The following is an 18173-nucleotide window of genomic DNA, read 5'->3' as shown; positions in this document are numbered from 1 at the left end:
AAGAGGGAAATAAGTTATGATACTCCAGAACGATGCTAGTCCGATTGGTGGGGTTGGAAGTGGTTTAGCATGTGATGCTACTTTTTTTGCAAAGGGTCATATCAGTGCTAGTTACAAATTTGCGAGACAGCCTCTGACCAATACCGAATGATGATAGCAATCCTGCTTTTTTTGTTAAACACCCTTGGATCGTGTATGACAGGTATGCTCCTTGGTCAACAAATACGGTTTGCGCGCTACCGTAAAGGGTTGGCAAAACCGGGCGGCCAGACGCTACGTCATACGATGTTGCGCTTGGCACTCCACCCACAAAGCAACAACAAACGCCGCCCAAATCGTCTTCGCTGCCAGAACCCCACAACAGCTCGCCGACAGCCAGCTGCTGGTCAAAAGAGGAGCTACAAACCATGGTGTACATACGACAGGACAAGCTACCGAAGCTCAGGGAGTACAAGTACTCTGGCGTGGATCATAGTCTGCTTTCGCAATATGTTCTCAAGCCCTTCTATTCTCATGTGGTCATAAAATGTTTTCCCATGTGGATGGCGTAAGTACTACTGGTGTCTCATATAGAGCAGTACTAACGTGTATCAGACCCAACCTCGTAAGTTTGGCTTGAAGCGAACATTATAGTCCCACTGCAAATGCTTGCTTTTCCACTTACACAACTCCACAGATAACTCTTTCTGGTTTTGGATTCGTCATAGCCAACTTTCTTACCCTGCTCTGGTATACACCAACTCTCGACCAAGATTGTCCGCCTTGGGTATACGCCAGCTGGGCGATCGGACTCTTCCTTTACCAGACGTTCGATGCTGTAGATGGAAGTCAGGCCCGAAGGACCCGCCAGAGCGGGCCTCTGGGCGAACTCTTCGATCATGGAGTCGATGCGATCAATACGACATTGGAAGTTCTATTGTTCTCTGCAACGATGAACCTTGGCCAAGGCTGGAAGACAGTTCTTACGCTATTTGCATGTAAGCTAGCATAGACCCGTTACCCGCCTAGTTTTGACGGTCTTGTTACTAATTACTGCAGCTTCGCTGACCTTTTACGTGCAAACGTGGGATGAATACCACACACATACGCTGACTCTCGGAGTAATTTCCGGACCAGTTGAGGGTATCATAACGTTATGCATCGTGTATGCCTTAACAGCCTACCTTGGTGGGGGTAGCTTCTGGCAACGCTCCATGATCCAAAGTCTCGGAATCAAAGAAGGTATCATCCCGGAAATTTTCTACAACATGGCATGGAATGAGTGGTATATGGTCTATGGAGGTGTCGTGCTCGTGTTCAACACTGTTTCGAGGTATGAACAATCGAGTCAATACGGAAGAGCAAACTGACAACCAAACAGCGCACTAAACGTAATGAAGGCACGTCGTGCCCGTGGTGAAAAGACACGCGTTGCTCTCCTCGGTCTCCTCACCTTCGGCTCCGCCTGGGTCCTTATCGTTGCATACCTGTACCTGCAGCCGATGATCCTGCACCACCACTTGGTACCTTTCATCTTCTACGCGGGTCTCATCAATGCGTATTCGGTCGGTCGCATGATCATCTCTCACCTCACGAAATCACGTTTTCCGCGAGGCAACGTGCTCATGTATCCTCTGATATACGGAGTCATCGACTCGCTCGGACCGTGGCTGCAGGAGCACATTGGAGTGGGCTGGCCAAGTGCCCTAGGCAACGATGTTTACCAAGTCGCCTTTGTGTTCATGTGCTTAGGCCTCGCTGTAGGTGTACACGGAAGCTTCATCGTGGACGTCATCTGGACAATCTGCGATTATCTGGACATTTGGTGTCTCACGATCAAATACCCTTACCAGCCAGTAGAAGAGAACGTGGAAAGGAAAGAGCAATGATAGGCAGGCATGGAGCCTTACACGATGAGAGGCATCGAAAGGGCAAACGAGGCCAGACTGGTTGTTCCAACTGTTCAATCTGGAGTTCTTCTGCACGCCTGCTGGCGTTCACACTGGTCTTCGCGTGGTGGAATGGTTGGCTGCCATATTCCTCATGAGGTCGGCTGTGGAAACTTACGAGGAATATGACAGAAACATGCGATAACTATATAGATTAATTTCATGAGCTAAACCACTCATCCTATTCTGACGAGTCGTTGTGTTGATGCTGGTAGCTCGCGGACGTACCTTGCATTCCCTGCAAGTGCGACGCTAGACCAATGTAGCTCACCTCCGCGTTGGTCTCCGCAATCACTTGTCAACTAAAGTCAGGACTGACTTCCTCAACGCAAAGATGTCAAACTTGGGGGTCAACCTGGCTGTGACTAAAGACGGTGAGACCTACAACAAACTACAGCGCCCTGACGGTTACCTTATATCGACACAGCCACCTCCAACGAGCCCTCCGGCAGCTGCTCCAACGACATACAGCGGCAAAAGGAAATGCGCGCAAGAGGAAGTACCTGAAGTCAAGCGCGCCAGGATCGAGCGCAACACAGCGCACTCCAAAAGACGACCACGTGTTCTGGACTCATACCAAGAGTATGGAACACGGACGGTGCTACCCGGGCTCGATGGCGAAGAGCAGTTGTCCGACGAGTCTACGAGCGAAGCATTAGCATACCTTCACAGTGTCCGGTGAGTACTTGTTTCGTCGCTTGAGAGTCGCTCTTGTATATTTGGCATATTGAGTATATTGCTTACGTGTATGTCAGGTCCGAAGCATCAGCGATTCCCACGTTGCTCGTAGCGCCGAACAATTTCAACGCCGGTGATGTTGATTCAGATGATGACGAACCGCACTACACAACTCCTGCGCACAAGCAACGCGTCATATATAAAGAGGGAACTTGGATTGCTGTGGATAGAGAACACGATGCTTCTGAGTGGGAGGAAGACCCGTCCGTTGTTGATCCTCAACAAGGTTGCAACAACATGCTCCTTCAGCGCTTTCAGAATCTCCGCAACAAGCTCGCTGAGATCCGGAAGCTCAGACAGGTATCAAAACCAGCAAAGAAGTCTACATACACATCAAAGGCTGGAAAGTACCAATGGTCGGATATCATAGAGAGCAATTTCCCAAACTTCCAAGAGGTTGCCGATATGGATGAATCGATGCTGTATGTGGCTCTTCAAGGATGCACGTTAGCTTTGGGACGATCAGTCAAGATATCCCGTCAACAGAGCTGTTGGATATGGACTTTGTTAGCCCTGGTCGGAGATTTCGGAACTTTGGACCATGAACGCGTCAGCAGGATCCGGGATTTGGGACTCAGTGCTGGTCGACTAATGCGGCGACTCTGCACAGATGAAGCGAAATCGACGCGCAATGTACCAGGAGACGGAGATACCAGATCAGACGTCCCCGATTCCAATACCCGCAACGAAGAGGTTTCCACGAAAGAAGAGGGATATACTCCAAGCTGTGTTCCTGACGAGAAAGATGTTGTATCGCACTCTGCTCTTCCGAAGTCGGACGACGTCGTGCTGGCCCAGGACACGGTAACTGAAGAGGCGGATGATTCTGGTGCAGAAATGATCATATCCGAAGACGAAGAACAAACCGAGAGTGTTTTGGATGACGGAGGTCTTGAAGAAGCTCGGGCACGTCTTCTTGCACAACTCGGCGATCGCTTGGTACATTCCCAGATGCCTGTACCTGATACGCCGCCAACACAAACCTTCCAACATCTCTCGCGAGCCGAAGCTGAGAGACAGCGGCAAGAGATACGCAGAGGAGTGAATTTATGCGATATGACTCCTGGAAAAACGACACCCGCTTCTGGACCGCCAAAGGCAAGATCACAGGCCATGACTCCATTGACCGAGAGTGACTGGAACACCAAGGTAGCCATCGACGTGATTCTGACGGTAGTAGCAGAGTGCTACGGACAGAAAGATCTGCTAGAATTCCGAGCAGCATGGTAGCTACAAGCACAGCCATCATTAGATACCCATGCATCAAACTAATTATTGTAATTCTATGACTATACTTTTCCTATAGCTGTGACGTCGGTACGTAAATGCACGGGCCAAGTCGCGGAATAGAACGATTCTTTGCACATGCGCGCTTGCTCTTGGGCGATTGAGTCACTTTCCAGGTCCATGCAGCGCACTTCACCCCACTTTGTCTGCCCCGCGCTCTTCCAAGACGCCCTCCGATACACTTTCGCATTCCGCAAAGTCAGCCCAAAACCTATCCGCCTTCGACTGCTCGCACCCCGCCGCCGCTTCTGCACACAAAATTCGCTTGTAGGCTTCGACGATATGGGCAAAGAAGACAAGAGCAAGTCATTCAACCTGAAGGTGCCCAAGGGCACACGCGACTGTATGTCTTGCTTGTATGCGCGCAAATGGTTGACTGACTGTCCAAGGGACCGGCGAGGATGCCGCACTTCGCGATCACCTGTTCCAGACCGTGACGGAAGTCTTCAAGCGCCACGGAGCCACGACACTCGATACGCCTGTCTTCGAACTCAAAGAGATCCTCAGCGGCAAATATGGAGAAGACTCGAAGTTGATATACGATCTACAGGATCAAGGTGGTGAGCTCTGCTCACTGCGTTACGATCTTACAGTCCCGCTTGCACGATGGCTCGCCATGAACCCTAGTGTGCAGAACTTCAAGAGATACCAAATCGCCAAGGTGTACCGACGTGACCAACCGGCAATGACCAAGGGACGTATGCGAGAGTTTTACCAGTGCGATTTCGACATTGCGGGCTCGTACGACGCCATGATTCCCGATGCGGAAGTCCTCAAGATCGCAACCGACGTCTTCGAAGCGCTCAAGTGGGACTCATACACAATCAAGATAAATCACAGGAAGATCTTGGACGGCATGTTCAAGGCAGCTGGTGTCAAGGACGAACTGATACGGCCAATCAGCTCTGCAGTGGACAAGCTAGACAAAGTAAGAAGAAGAAGAAGAAGAAGAACCATAGTGTTCCGTCAGTTACTAACGTGTTGCAGCTACCATGGGCTGAGGTGAAAACAGAGATGGAGACCAAAGGACTGCCTGCGGACATTGCGGACAAAATTGGAGAGTGGGTACAGCGCAAGGGTGGAGACGATATCATCGAGTATCTCAAGACGAACGAGACTCTCTCCAAATCAGAAGACGTTAACCAAGGTGTCAAGGAGATGGAACAGCTCTTCGCATACCTCGACGCTTTTGGCGCCCGCAAGAATGTCTCCTTCGATCTCTCACTCGCTCGCGGTTTAGACTACTACACTGGTCTGATTTATGAGGTTGTTACAGAAGGCTCGGCGCCGACTGGGAAAGGCCAAAAACAAGAGATTGGTGTAGGAAGTATCGCCGCAGGTGGTCGTTACGACGGGCTGGTGGGCATGTTCAGCGGCAAACCCATTCCCTGCGTTGGCATCTCTTTCGGCATTGATCGAATTATCAGCATCATGAAGGCCCGCGGCCAGTCGACACAACGCGCCAAGGACGTAGATGTCTTCGTTATGGCCTTTGGTGGCAAGGGCTTCACCGGCCTATTGACGGAGCGTATGCAGGTTGCTCAAGAGCTGTGGGCTGCAGGCATCAAGGCCGAGTTTTCTTACAAATTGAAGCCCAAGCTTCCACAACAATTCAAGCAAGCTGAAACAGCAGGTGTTCCGCTCGCCGTCATTCTTGGCGAAGACGAACTCAAAGACGGCAAGGTCAAGATCAAAACCCTCGGAATCAAGGATGAGAACGACACTGAGAAGAATGGTGTACCGGTCGAGCGGAGCAACATGATCGACGAGATTAAGAGGAGGCTACCAAGCGCGGCTTGATTGTCTTTGACAGGCCGGACATGCGGACTGAGAGTGCACTTATAGATACCCATACATAGACTACATTCTATCGGCTCGCTTACTCGGGTGCTCACAGCAGTATCCGCGAAGGACCAGGCATAGGGATAGCCTGCAACGACAAAAACTTGGACACTCTTGTCCTATGGTCTCTGGCATGGCGTGTATCTCTCTACTTGGGCGGGGCACAGAGTTTCCTAGCATTACCTACGTGGGCCATGATGTACATGTACACATTCGGAGTATAGTGAGCTATACGACTGTAGTGCTTTCCGACAAGAGTTCGTCTGGCGTTCTTGCTGCTCATGCGTTGCCAATGGTACCGAAATTATGATGCACATGTATATGAGGAAAAAAGTAAAAAAGATTTGTTTAATCTATGCAGTGGCATCAATGGAGTTCTTATATACAGATGTATAACGGAAAGAGAATTCCGTACCCCACTGCCATGGGTCTTCACTTGGAAATTGGGAAGTGGACAGCAGTTTGCATGTTTAGTAGCCATCCTTGCCCCACTTGTTGTATGTGTCGTGGAGCTCCTGCAGTGCTCATCAGTACAGTCAACTTTGTGGCTCACAATTGGCTCCCGCTTACCTTGGGGAGAGTGACATTGGGGATGACAACGACGTTAAGAGCGGAAGGCGCATCCTTCTTGACGCTGGTGTCACCTCCAGGGTGGTACTGGTAGGGGCCTGCTCCGCCAGCCTGCTTCCAGGGCTCACTGTCTGAGGCCTTGGCGACGGTTCGTTCCGACGAGGCGCTGGTGGGAGAGCGGGCTTGCAATTGTCAGTATGCGAAGGTTGGCGCCCGAGGCACAATCGAAATGGCAGGAAGCTTACAAAAGTGCCATCCTGCAAGACCGAAAACGCCGCTCATGATAGCAAAGAGCACCTGTAGGAAATCAGCTGTCCATCTCACATGTTCTAGCGGGCGTGTCGGCATCGTACGTAGAGCTCCGGGTCGCGCTTTGCTCCTGTCTTGAGGGCATCCTTGCCGGCCTGTCTCTCGCCCTCAGCGGCGGCGCTGGCCCATCGTCGGAAAGCGGGCGTAGGGCGGACGACACGCGGGGCGGCGCGGAAGGCCGAGCGGGCGATGATGGAGGACATGGTGGGGTGCAATTGGCGTGGGTGGTCTGCGAGAAATGGGTTGCGTGCGTCGCGGGAGCAGTGGTTCGATGTTGAATCTCGCGGACGCCAAGCTTCGCGGCTGCGTCACAGCGACGGCCATTCCGGAAAGAGACAGGCGGACCTTGCAGTGCGCCGGGCAACGTCGAAGGGTCGAGCATCAACTTTATGCGCCCCTTTCAGCACAATCACACGTCTTAGTCGACTTTTCCATTAACCTTTGGCGCCGCCGCCCTTCCATTCACTCACTTCCAGTCGCTCCTTCCCCTTCCGCCTGCCGTCTTCGCCCACCTGCCCTCTCCGTACCCGTCGCGACGACGCGCTGAAATCCGGTCGCGCCTCCCCTCCAGCTCCAGGTTGCAACGATTTGATGTCATGCTGCGCGTAGAGATAGTGATAGCGCCGGCAACAACAACGACACCATGGTCATGACTCCGTCCGAACAGAAGCGCAGCTCCACTGGCAGCCGCGTGCTGGGCATGACGGGCCCAGCAGGAGAGCCCGGCCTGCCGCCGTCCCGGCCGTCGTCCATTGCGACTGCAAACTCGGGCAGCCAGAACAGATGGTCGCAGGCCAGCCCCGCGCGACGAGGCGGCATGAGCGTCGCCGGCAGTATCGGACACCAGAGTCGCCCAACGACATCTACGAGTAGAACCCATGTTCCACTGGCCGCCCACGGATTCTTTCGCCCCATGAGCTCGCAGCGCCTCCAACAACAGCGCAACCAGCGCCCCACCTCCCTCCTCGGTCACAGCTCGCTCTACTCAGAGGCTACACACGAGACGGGTAGCAATCCCTACCGCCAAAGCACAGGGTCGACACAAACAATCCGGGGTGCCCCGACGCTGGGCCTCCACCACGAGCATGACCCGCAGTCTCCGCCTTCGCGCGGCACAGACATTACCGACAGAGATATGCCTGACCGCACCACTGCCAACACCACGCCCACAGGCGCGGAGACGGTGCGTAGTCGTGGCGAAAGTATTACACCTCTGCAGCGGCCCAGGCCCCAGCATCTCGACCTGTCCAACACCCATGGCCATAATTCCAACAAGGACCCAACGCCCAACAAATCCCCTCGTTCTTTTGGATCCAGCTTTATGCTATCTAGTCGCGATGGGCGCTCAGCTCAGATGCGACCCCATCAAGGACATGAGAAGCTTACGTCCGCCGAATCCTCCCCTAGGCTAGCCCGCAAGGAAGCTACCAAAGAAGCAGTCAAGCGGGAGTTGGGCAAGAACTATCAGTACTTCTCTGGCAATACTGCGTTTTGCTGGGGCGGCAGGCTACAAAATACGCGAGACCGGCCGGTTAACGTAGCCACGGCTATATTAATCATTTTACCTGCTGCTCTCTTTTTCGGGTTCTCGTTCGTATACCGTTCCTTGCGGCTGCTGTCACCTATGCTAACTATCATTACAGGGCACCTTGGCTATGGACCCACGTTTCTCCTTCGATACCCATTCTCTTTGCATACTTGCTTCTAGTTTCCATTTCCTCGTTTTTCCATGCGTCCGCTTCGGATCCCGGCGTATGTCATGCACTCACTACATTCCGAACATCACTGACTCTTACAGATACTGCCCCGGAATCTACATCCATTTCCTCCGCCTAATCCTAATGACGACCCGCTCAATCTCGGACCTCCCACCACTGAGTGGACCATGGTCGTTTCCGCAACCGGCACCAATGCTGCTATGGAAGTGCCGACGAAGTACTGTAAGAGTTGCAATATCTGGCGACCCCCACGTGCTCACCATTGCCGTGTGTGTGACAATTGCATTGAGACGCAAGATCATCATTGCGTCTGGCTCAACAACTGCGTGGGACGCCGCAACTACCGTTACTTTTTCGTCTTCGTCTGTGCCACCACCTTGCTAGGGCTTTTTCTCCTAGGCGCTAGCCTGGCACATCTCTTGGTCTGGCGAGCACAAAATGGAGCATCTTTTGGTGAGGCTATTGATCGATGGCGTGTGCCCTTTGCCATGTGTATATATGGACTCCTGGGATGGTCATACCCCTTCAGCCTTGGTGTGTACCATCTCTTCTTGGTTGGCAGGGGCGAGACGACACGTGAATATCTCAACTCGCACAAGTTCCTTAAAAAAGATCGACATAGACCTTTTACACAGGGCTCAGTCTTGAAGAACTGGATCGCTGTATTGCAACGACCGCGTCCGCCGACGTATTTGCACTTCAAGAGAAGGTACGAGGAAGGCGATCAGAGGTTTGGCCCGCGCAGAGATAAACGCACTGCACCTTTGGCTCCAGAGCAGCAGGGCGGCGGAGTGGAGATGCAGGATGTTCGCGGGTCGGAGGCGTTCCAGGGCCCAAGTAGCAGGTCTGGACGTGACGCTGCAGATGCGACTGTGGCATGAGACGACGGTTCAGATCAGCTTAATCATAGATTAGCCCATCTTAAGTAATAACTCCTTCATGATACGCGATTGCATAGCAAGGCATCATTCGACCACTTGTGCGCATAGACTGTGGTTCGATTTCAATGTGCACATTTACTAGAGTGTTTTTTTCTTCAGTGAACTTGCATCCAGAGGCGTGCTTGTATGTGCCAGGGTTGAAACGGAGTGCTAGGGGTGCTGGTGCTGGTAACACTGGATAGACAGGGACGGCCTAATTGGCTGACTGACTAGCTACATGTGTTTACCTCCAATCCTCCATCCGTCCACCCATCTCCTAAGTCCGGCTCGCTGCACCTGCCAATGCATGCTCACCTTTTCTACTGAACCGGATTAACTGTTGTGCACGTTTCTACGCCTGCCCTCCGCCTACTGCGCGTAGACTTTGGCAGTGTTGCTTCGTGAGCGCCGTTAACCCGCCCAAACCGTCGACCTCCTTCGCGCGTCAGTGCCTCGCCCCTCAAGACAACGTCCGCGACGCGTGCTGCAACCCTCCTTCTCCGCTACCATGGCCGAGCGCGATCACTCACCCACTTCGACATCCTCTACCCTCTCCAACATCACGGTGCAGACGGACAAGCACGGCGATGCTCGCGCCACGTCCAGCGCGTCGCCCTCCATCTCGACGCCTCCTACCAGTCTCGGCGACGAAGCCAGCGTCATGTCTGAGATAACCAAGATCGAACACGCTGTCGAAGTGTACGAGGAGGCTCCTGGCTTGCAGATGACTAGCGACACAGCAGCCGCCGCGCAAACCACTGCACCCGATGCCGCCAGCAGTGAGATCCGCCGGCCCGCGAGGGCCTCGCGCAAATCCGTCACCACGTACAATGTGCAGATTCTTGCCGGAACAGCCATCCACACGCCGACCAAGTACCTGGAGAAGCATCACAAGAACGTCGTGCATGGCTCGCTTGAGAGCATTGCGAAGGCGGAGAATGCGACACCTGTACGGAAGAAGACGATGAAGCGGAAGTCCGAGATCACGGATGCCAGCGATCAAATTGAGGAGCAGTTGGCTACCGAAGCCGCCCAAGCAGCACGACGTCGCACTTCCTCGCGCGTGACGGATCTTCGCAAGGAGGCCTTCCGCAACATAACAGGCAACAGTTCGGACGGAAGGGCTTCCAATCAAGGCACTCTACGACGTAGCGCTTCAGAGCCTTCTTTGAAATCCAAATCAGCTGCTTCCGCGACTTCTTTGAAGCGCTCTCGCGCAACAATGGAAGATGGAGGTCGCCAACCTAACAACCAAGCGCAGGAAGAGAAAATCTTCTCGAAGCCCAAGTCGAAAGTCTGGCTCAAGCAGGGTCTATATGTGGGCCAGGATCGCGACTTTGATCCTCGCCTCTCAGAGAGCCAGAACCGCGCGAAGAAGAGAGCCAAGAAACCAGGGAAGGCTCACAGTTTACCCCTCCCAATGTTTGCTTGCGAACGCCTCTTGAACGAGGACCCCAAACTTGTGTTTCGCGACTTCAAATTGCCATTCGACACTTACAGCCCTCTACCCAGGAAAGTCAAAGTCGACGGCTGGGTTAAGCTCAACAAAAGTAAGACGACTGCGCTGTCAATCTGGTGAATGCCACTAATGCCTTGTAGACAGATTCATTGGCGACGCGTCCGCACTGTGGAAACGCGACAAGCAAGACTCTTCGCAGTGCTACTGCGATGCCGAAGACGGCTGCGGAGAAGCCTGTCATAACCGGATCATGGCATACGAATGCGATAACACCAACTGTCCCCTTCCTCCGGAATTGTGTAACAATCGGCCATTTGCAGAGCTCAGGCGACGTGCTAAAGGCAACCGCTACGATTACGGCGTAGAGGTTCTCGATACGAAAGACCGAGGCTTTGGTGTGCGTGCTATGAGAACTTTCGAGCCCCATCAAATTATCGTAGAATATGCTGGAGAGATCATTACCCAGTCTGAATGCGAGCGACGCATGAAGCAGGTTTACAAGAAAGACAAGGTGAGCTGTCCATATCTTTGCTTGCCCACTTCTACTGACCCGCTACAGTGCTATTATCTTATGAGTTTCGACAACAAAATGATTATAGACGCAACCCGTGGAACAATTGCGCGTTTCGTCAACCACTCATGTGAACCTAACTGCGAGATGATCAAGTGGACTGTGGGCGGAGAACCACGAATGGCACTCTTCGCTGGTCCTCGAGGCATCATGACCGGTGACGAGCTAACCTACGATTACAATTTCGAGTAAGTCATTTTTCACAGCATACTCGTTGGACCAATCTGACATTCACAGTCCGTTTTCACAGAAAAATATCCAGGAATGTCGTTGTGGCACTGAGTCGTGTCGCGGCGTCCTCGGTCCCAAACCGAAGAAACCCATCGAGGAAAAGTCCATAGCTTCGGCTCTCATCGCTGGCACCAAACGCAAGCTTCAAGATCTGCTGGGTTCCCGGAGATCCGGTTCTGAAAGCACTCAAAGCTCTCCCAAAAAGCGCAGAATGCTTCTTGGTAACTCGGTTAGCACAAAGGCAAAGAACGCCCTTGCTCGATCAGAGTCTGCTCGCGAGCGAGCTGAAAGAGAGGCAAATGAGCTGTCGCGCCAGAATGCGTCTCGGGAGAATCGCGCGCTCAAACGCTCGAATTCTGGTAACATTGATAAACGCACACGATCAACCAATTCGCGGGCGGCACAACCGTCTACTATCATCCATACCCAACGCACAACTATCACCTATCAAAGGAAGGTTTCTAGGCCTGGTGCGTTGAAAAAGGTTAAGCCCTCTCGACTACAATCGACGCTTAAGAACAGAAAGGCGCTTCGTTCTCAACGACCAAGCACGCCTACTCGTGATACGGATACGGACATGCTGGAATCAGAGGAAGATGCTTCACCGAACATAACTCCTGCATCTTTGCGCAGTGCAACGAGGAAATCACCCCTTGCTAGTCCCATCTCCCAAGAGGATATGGCTGCAGTGAAAGGCCGTGTCTCTCGCAAATCTTCGATCCGGAGTGTACGGGGAAGGTGAAAGACCTGTTATCATCTTCCCGTATACCGCAGACTTGTACCAACCTACGTTCTGCGGCAGTACTTGTCAAAGAGCATCGATTGATGTACTCTTACTAGGCTCTTTCCAGTGTTTTTCAAAGGATGTGGGTAGATATATGTACAGATAGCTTTTTCCATTATCAACTATGGAAAGTGAAGAGAGACGGCTTCTTGCCTCAAGTAGCTGTTGTGATACGTTTTAACAATACTATTATTATGTTCTGTTTACCTAGAATCTTGTTCTCAAAGCTGGTTTCTCTTTTTGCAGGTAGAACATTCTGCTAGTAAGAACTACAATGAAAGCCCAAAGTGATTCCTAACTGGATCAAGACGCCCTGCTCTCCGACCTGGCTGGGGGGACGTTTCCGGAATTCAATGTTCCTCGCACGGGCCCGCTGTATGCAACGGCGATTACCCTATCACTCTACCTAATAAGATGGCAGCTTTAATCTGCCAATCAAAGCATTCGCTCACGGTCATACGTTCTGAGTCAAAACGCCCTGCTTCGTGGGGCCATGACAAGTGATTATGGTCGGACTGCGATATGCTTTGCCTATTACAGAGGTACTAGGAGCTATCTAGGTAGGCTATCCATCACAAACATCTGCGAACCTTGCTTTTCCTTTTCAATATTACCCCAATCATCATGTTGTCAGTCAACGATATTGTCGTTCTTCCCGTCTCCTGGGATCATCCAGATAGTGTTAAACTCCGTACCACCCAGCGAACCGAGATTACCACCCTCGGAGGTGTAGACCCCGGCACTCCACCATCAGCTGCTGACATCCCAATCTTTCTGGTTGCTTATTGCGCTGGCGTTCCAGTCGGCTGCGGCGGACTACGCTCACTGTCTTCACCAGATAGTACGCTCGAGAATGCTGCTGAAATCAAGCGAATGTTTGTTGACCCATCATACCGAGGGCCGATAAGTGGGAACAAAGGCTTGAGTCTTTCCATTGCGGAATTGATACTCAACAGGTTGGAAGACGAGGCGTTAGAAAGAGGTTGGTCGTTGTTGCTACTGGAGACTGGCACCTTTTTGGTGAAAGCAAGACGCTTCTATGAAAGACGTGGGTTTATTCAACGCAATATGTTTGGAGACTACAACGAAGCAGACAACAGTGTCTGTTACGAGAAGCGGCTTGGTTCAAATCTAGTGGCGCCCGTATCCTCGTAAAGCTGCGATGGTTCGACTTTTGCATCGGCATAAGGTGTTTGTAGGATAGTCATAGATTCGCGGTAGTATGGTAATGTAAAATTAACGTCGTGCTCAAACAATCATTTAAGTAAGCAGCATCAACACATGGCGGCACAGTTTTCACGCTTTGATCCTAAGCATTTAGATGCAGAAGACGTTTGAAGTGGTCAAGTATTAATATTACCAAGCTCTACAGGAAAATTGCCGCCATCAAGAGTTCAACTTGACCCGCTCCTAATTACATGAATCAAAGTTTGTACGAAGAAAAACCATGCTGTTCGAAAACACGACTTCGATCGTATAGCCGCATGTAATGTTAATCATTGGTGGTATCGAAAAACAGTCGCGTTTGTCGAATCGTTATCGGTGTTGCAGCAAGGCTGTGAGGCATGTTGTCTTCAAGTACTCGTCGATTGGCTTGAGTATCAGACATAATCCTCTGTTGTGTCGAAAAAGGTTGGAAGAATCGAAGTAAGGGGGCAAGCCGGAACCCGTTACCATGTAGTTGTTGCGTTTGTCCAACTACCATTGGTCGCTCGAGGGACTGTTTAACGGCGGCTAACAGTGCAGCCGCCGCCGGGAATGTCGGTACGCATGACGGTGCAGCCGCCGCCAGGAATGTCGGTCCGCATGACGGTGCAACCACCGCCGGGAATGTCGCCACGCTTGCTGACAGTGCACGAAATACCAGGGACGGGCCTGGAGGAGAACATCATGTTGACGGTTTGGTTGGTTAGTTGGTTGGCAACTGGTCAAGAAATGTTTGGAAGGATTGGAGTTGCTAAATGACTGAATGTTCTGATGACCTGGAGCCAGATGGGAGAGGACAACTGCTTCCTTTATACATCGTTTGCAGCGAAGTATATAGGACGAAACAATGAAGCTAACCTTGTGGTAATCGATGCGAAAGGTCCAGACCTTGCTCGCGATAAGAGAGCACCGAGTCCTGTTACCCTTACTATTGTTCGTAGATTCGCCACTACTATTGTTCTTATACATGACCCGTTGTGCCAAGGTTTTGGCTTGTCATTGTACGAACACCTCCCTGTTAGCAGTGATAACAAGGAAAAATCAGCAGCAGAAAAGCGCCTCAATGACCTTTGTATCGATGCTCCGGCAATGACGTGATCTGGATGACCAGCAAAGCATAGTAGTGCAGGCCTGGACGCTCAACGACCCCAAGAACGAGTCAGTTGTGGTAGGTTTCGATGCCGTAGGTATACCGATTTGGCTGTCATATCTGGAGCTGACCATCATGCGCGAACCAGCAAATCGTAATATCTTCACATACTGCATATCTTACGAATTCAAGAAAGCAAAGGAATAATCTCCGCGCAGGGAACATCGTCAGCAATATGGCTTGTAACTTTGAACGAACCCAAGCATGTTGCCAGCAGATTGTTCAGCTCAAGAAACAATAGTATAGTACCTTCGGGTAGATGCTTCTTGAGGAGATGTTAAAGATAGATAGACGAGTATTGCGGCAAGTCATTCTCCCGTACCGTTGTGTAGCGCTTGATGCTGTAAATCTCCAGTGCTTTTGGACAGAAAGCGAAACCCCTGCACATGCATGTTTTGCATGCCAAGAAGATGATCGTTAGTTCGATGGGTTCTGTGCTGTTGAAGGATTGTTTGCTCTATGTCGTAAGTCGTGAAAGAGCCTTAGGGTGTGTGCGACTTCCAATGGCGGGTAGCGGAATGATGACTAAAGATTCCACGTCATGCTAACTGCTGCAAGTTAGGAAGACATCATACCTCTACAACGAACTCTCAGACGACCAACAGCAATGTACGCGACGAAATTACTTCCTCGCTGCGGCTACCGCCTACCCCTACGCCGCGCATTCCAGACCGCTGCTGCCCCTAACAGCCGTGCCTCCGACTTTGCTTTCGCTTTCGAGTAAGGCGGCACGCCATCGGCCTCTCAATACAGCAGCTGACGGCTGTCAGTATCGACGGAGTACTCCTAAGGAGTTCGGACGCACTACCGCGAGCTCGAAAGGCCCTCACTTATCTCCAAACGCAGCGCATTCCCTTCATACTCTTGACCAATGGCGGCGGCAAACATGAATCCGAGCGCGTGGCCGAGTTGAGCAGTAAACTGGACGTGGCTATCGATACGTCCATGTTTGTCCAGAGTCACACCCCCTTTGCCGACATGAATGACCTAAAGGATAAGACAGTCATGGTTGTTGGCGGAGTGGAGGATAAATGCAGGAGAGTTGCCGAGGCATACGGGTACGATAACATACAATTACGGTGTGCCGCAGCATTCTAACGAAGTCGCGTAGCTTCAAAAACGTGGTCACCCCTGGCGACATTCTAGTTGCTCATCCCGAAGTATGGCCTTTCTCCCAGCAATTGCTATCATACTATAAGACCTTCACTCGACCGCTGCCGGCCCCAATTGATGCCACCACACCATCGACCTCGCTTCGTATCGATGCTGTCTTTGTGTACAATGACCCGCGGGACTGGGGTTTGGATGCGCAGATCATCAAGGATGTCCTGTTGTCAGAGCGTGGCATCATTGGGACTCTGTCCAAGAAGAACGGCAACCCTGCTTTGGAGAACCGTGGTTATCAGCAAGACGGGCAACCACCACTTTACTTCTCGAACCCAGACCTACTGTGGGCGGCGAAATACCACTTACCACGCCTAGGACAAGGAGGATTTCGCGAAGCGTTCGAAGGCATCTGGGCTGCAATAACCGGTGGCGAGGCACAAGGTGTCAAGCTGCAAAAGGTCGTGATGGGTAAACCACATCAACCTACATATGAGTTCGCAGAGAAGCGCCTGATAGCGCATCGGCATAACATAATGCAACGCTACGGTAGTCCTTCTGGGCATCTCAAGCGTGTGTATATGGTCGGTGATAATCCGGCGAGTGATATTGCTGGCGGTAATGATTACCGGAGCCCGTACGGCACAGACTGGGCTAGTGTGTTAGTAGAGACAGGTGTCTATCAGAAGGGCACAAAACCAACACCTCAGCCTCGCAATATCGTGGGCGATGTCTGGGATGCCGTTTCGTGGGCTGTTGCACAGGAAAACTGGGTATCTTCAGCTAACACTCCTTGATACTATGCTACAATACAAAAGTCCGCCATGCTATGCACAAAAATAGTGTTGAGAAATCTTCATATAGAACATGGGTGGAGGAACCCGCTACATATCAGGTCTACAGCTCATCTGCTTGAGCTTTTAATAGAATTCCAATCCTGATCTATTGTTGCCCTACCCACTGCACGAACCTATTACGAAGCAGAAATGTCAGTACTCAGCACACAAGTTAGGGGGTTTAACTTACATCAAATCGCCGGGCCCAAGATTATTAGCTCTTGCCACCGCTTTGCCGTCTTCGATGATTCCAGTTTCTAGGTTACGGGCATAGATGTCGACGTTTTTGCTGAGTTGATTTGCAACCGCAATCAACGATCCATTCTGGTTCATACTGAAGTGGCGAGGGTACCATCCCCCTGATTTTGCAAGCTGGACAAACGATAGCTTCCCGTCGGCCGACGGTTTGAACGTCACGAGTGAGTCACTTGGAACTTGAGTGCTGTTGGCTGGGTCCGAGTTCTCTACTTTGAAAATTGTGCCGTTACGGTTTGCTGCGATCAAGAACCTGTTATCAGGTGAGAGCGTCATCTCCGAAGCGAATGTCGCTGGCGGGACGGTTCGATTGCCGTATGTGCTGACCTCGTCGACTTCGGTAAAAGCTAGGCCGCCCTGCTCCAGATAACAAACTTCGTAACTCGTGATCTTGTTACTCTTCTCATGGACTACAAAGAGGTACGTCTTTGTAGAATTGGAACTTGTCCAGAAAACTGCATGTCGCGGACCGTATCCTTGTTTGGATTTGAGTGGCGCATGCTCTGTGAGCAAGTGGCTGACAGGATCGATGCAATAAACGTGAACTGTATCTGCACCGAGACTGGGGAATATCATGTATTGCCCTGTAGGATCGACAACCGCTTGATGGATCTGCTCAGGCGCCTGGAACGTGATGTTTTGCAAAGACGAAAATTTGTTTTCGCCATCGATAGTAAACAGTGATATGGCTGGCTCGGGTCCGTACTATTAGGTTTACCTTAAAGTGAGTACTTGATCAGATAAAAATTTGGAAAGGAGAAAACTTGTACGTACGTGAGCAAGGGCTAATGCGGATTTGTTATTGTAGGACGCCGAGGATACTGCTCCTCCCAGCACACTGGTATTGGACACCTTTTGGAGGCTGCCGTCATCACCAAGGCTCAACATTGTGAGACTAGCATTAGCAGCTGATTCGTCTAGACAAACTATCCTATCCAAGCCAAGGGACGCATCCAACCATGTAGGCAAAGTTCCACACTCGTGGTTCTCTTGGGTAACTTTCATCGCATGGCTAGAATTTGCGCTTGTGCTGGGCAGTACTTCGAGCGTCTGGATGGCGCCAGCATGAGTTTCATTTCCGTATGAAGCCACCAGCAGCCGGTCGGCAGCTGCTTGCCCTATAACTGACAAAGCGATGAGTAAAGTGTGCATTGTTGGTGAGAAAGAAGACTCGGAAGTGTTGAGGTAGCCAGAAGTAAGCAAAATAGTATTGTTTTTCAGGGGCCGAAATTTATGTGGTAGTGATCAGCAGAAGGAGCGTTATC

The 18173-nt window shown here is 51.4% G+C and overlaps 8 protein-coding genes across 8 annotated transcripts; 5 read left to right on the top strand and 3 right to left on the bottom strand.

Annotated features, from left to right (window-relative positions):
- Positions 1–407: 407 nt before the first annotated feature.
- On the top strand, positions 408–5753 carry GT037_004291 (histidyl-trna synthetase; the record flags this gene model as incomplete). The annotated part of the gene is made up of 10 exons (XM_038929338.1): positions 408–547; positions 595–604; positions 677–977; positions 1039–1312; positions 1361–1739; positions 2263–2606; positions 2684–3892; positions 4070–4296; positions 4343–4881; positions 4941–5753. The coding sequence occupies 10 exons, from the start codon at positions 408–410 to the stop codon at positions 5751–5753; spliced, it is 4236 nt and encodes a 1411-aa protein (XP_038787610.1).
- Positions 5754–6265: 512 nt separating this feature from the next.
- Positions 6266–6877, bottom strand: GT037_004290 (uncharacterized protein; the record flags this gene model as incomplete). Its single annotated transcript, XM_038929337.1, has 4 exons — positions 6266–6310; positions 6366–6547; positions 6611–6662; positions 6719–6877. The coding sequence occupies 4 exons, from the start codon at positions 6875–6877 to the stop codon at positions 6266–6268; spliced, it is 438 nt and encodes a 145-aa protein (XP_038787609.1).
- A 440-nt stretch (positions 6878–7317) lies between these two features.
- Positions 7318–9273, top strand: GT037_004289 (palmitoyltransferase erf2; the record flags this gene model as incomplete). The annotated part of the gene is made up of 4 exons (XM_038929336.1): positions 7318–8264; positions 8318–8426; positions 8473–8614; positions 8690–9273. 4 exons carry the CDS (start codon positions 7318–7320, stop codon positions 9271–9273), a joined length of 1782 nt encoding a protein of 593 aa, XP_038787608.1.
- A 547-nt stretch (positions 9274–9820) lies between these two features.
- GT037_004288 (set domain-containing protein) lies at positions 9821–12315 on the top strand (the record flags this gene model as incomplete). Its single annotated transcript, XM_038929335.1, has 4 exons — positions 9821–10862; positions 10912–11282; positions 11331–11530; positions 11580–12315. The coding sequence occupies 4 exons, from the start codon at positions 9821–9823 to the stop codon at positions 12313–12315; spliced, it is 2349 nt and encodes a 782-aa protein (XP_038787607.1).
- Positions 12316–12981: 666 nt separating this feature from the next.
- Positions 12982–13512, top strand: GT037_004287 (acyl-n-acyltransferase; the record flags this gene model as incomplete). Its single annotated transcript, XM_038929334.1, has 1 exon — positions 12982–13512. The coding sequence occupies one exon, from the start codon at positions 12982–12984 to the stop codon at positions 13510–13512; it is 531 nt and encodes a 176-aa protein (XP_038787606.1).
- A 579-nt stretch (positions 13513–14091) lies between these two features.
- GT037_004286 (uncharacterized protein) lies at positions 14092–14532 on the bottom strand (the record flags this gene model as incomplete). The annotated part of the gene is made up of 1 exon (XM_038929333.1): positions 14092–14532. One exon carries the CDS (start codon positions 14530–14532, stop codon positions 14092–14094), a length of 441 nt encoding a protein of 146 aa, XP_038787605.1.
- Positions 14533–14972: 440 nt separating this feature from the next.
- On the top strand, positions 14973–16614 carry GT037_004285 (uncharacterized protein; the record flags this gene model as incomplete). The annotated part of the gene is made up of 4 exons (XM_038929332.1): positions 14973–15056; positions 15276–15433; positions 15484–15771; positions 15825–16614. The coding sequence occupies 4 exons, from the start codon at positions 14973–14975 to the stop codon at positions 16612–16614; spliced, it is 1320 nt and encodes a 439-aa protein (XP_038787604.1).
- Positions 16615–16759: 145 nt separating this feature from the next.
- On the bottom strand, positions 16760–18060 carry GT037_004284 (uncharacterized protein; the record flags this gene model as incomplete). The annotated part of the gene is made up of 3 exons (XM_038929331.1): positions 16760–16787; positions 16844–17532; positions 17683–18060. 3 exons carry the CDS (start codon positions 18058–18060, stop codon positions 16760–16762), a joined length of 1095 nt encoding a protein of 364 aa, XP_038787603.1.
- Between the last annotated feature and the right edge of the window lie 113 nt (positions 18061–18173).

This window comes from Alternaria burnsii (assembly GCF_013036055.1).
Source record: "Alternaria burnsii strain CBS107.38 chromosome Unknown 698, whole genome shotgun sequence".
Lineage (NCBI taxonomy): Eukaryota > Fungi > Ascomycota > Dothideomycetes > Pleosporales > Pleosporaceae > Alternaria > Alternaria burnsii.
This window is presented reverse-complemented; position numbering and strand designations above follow the sequence as displayed.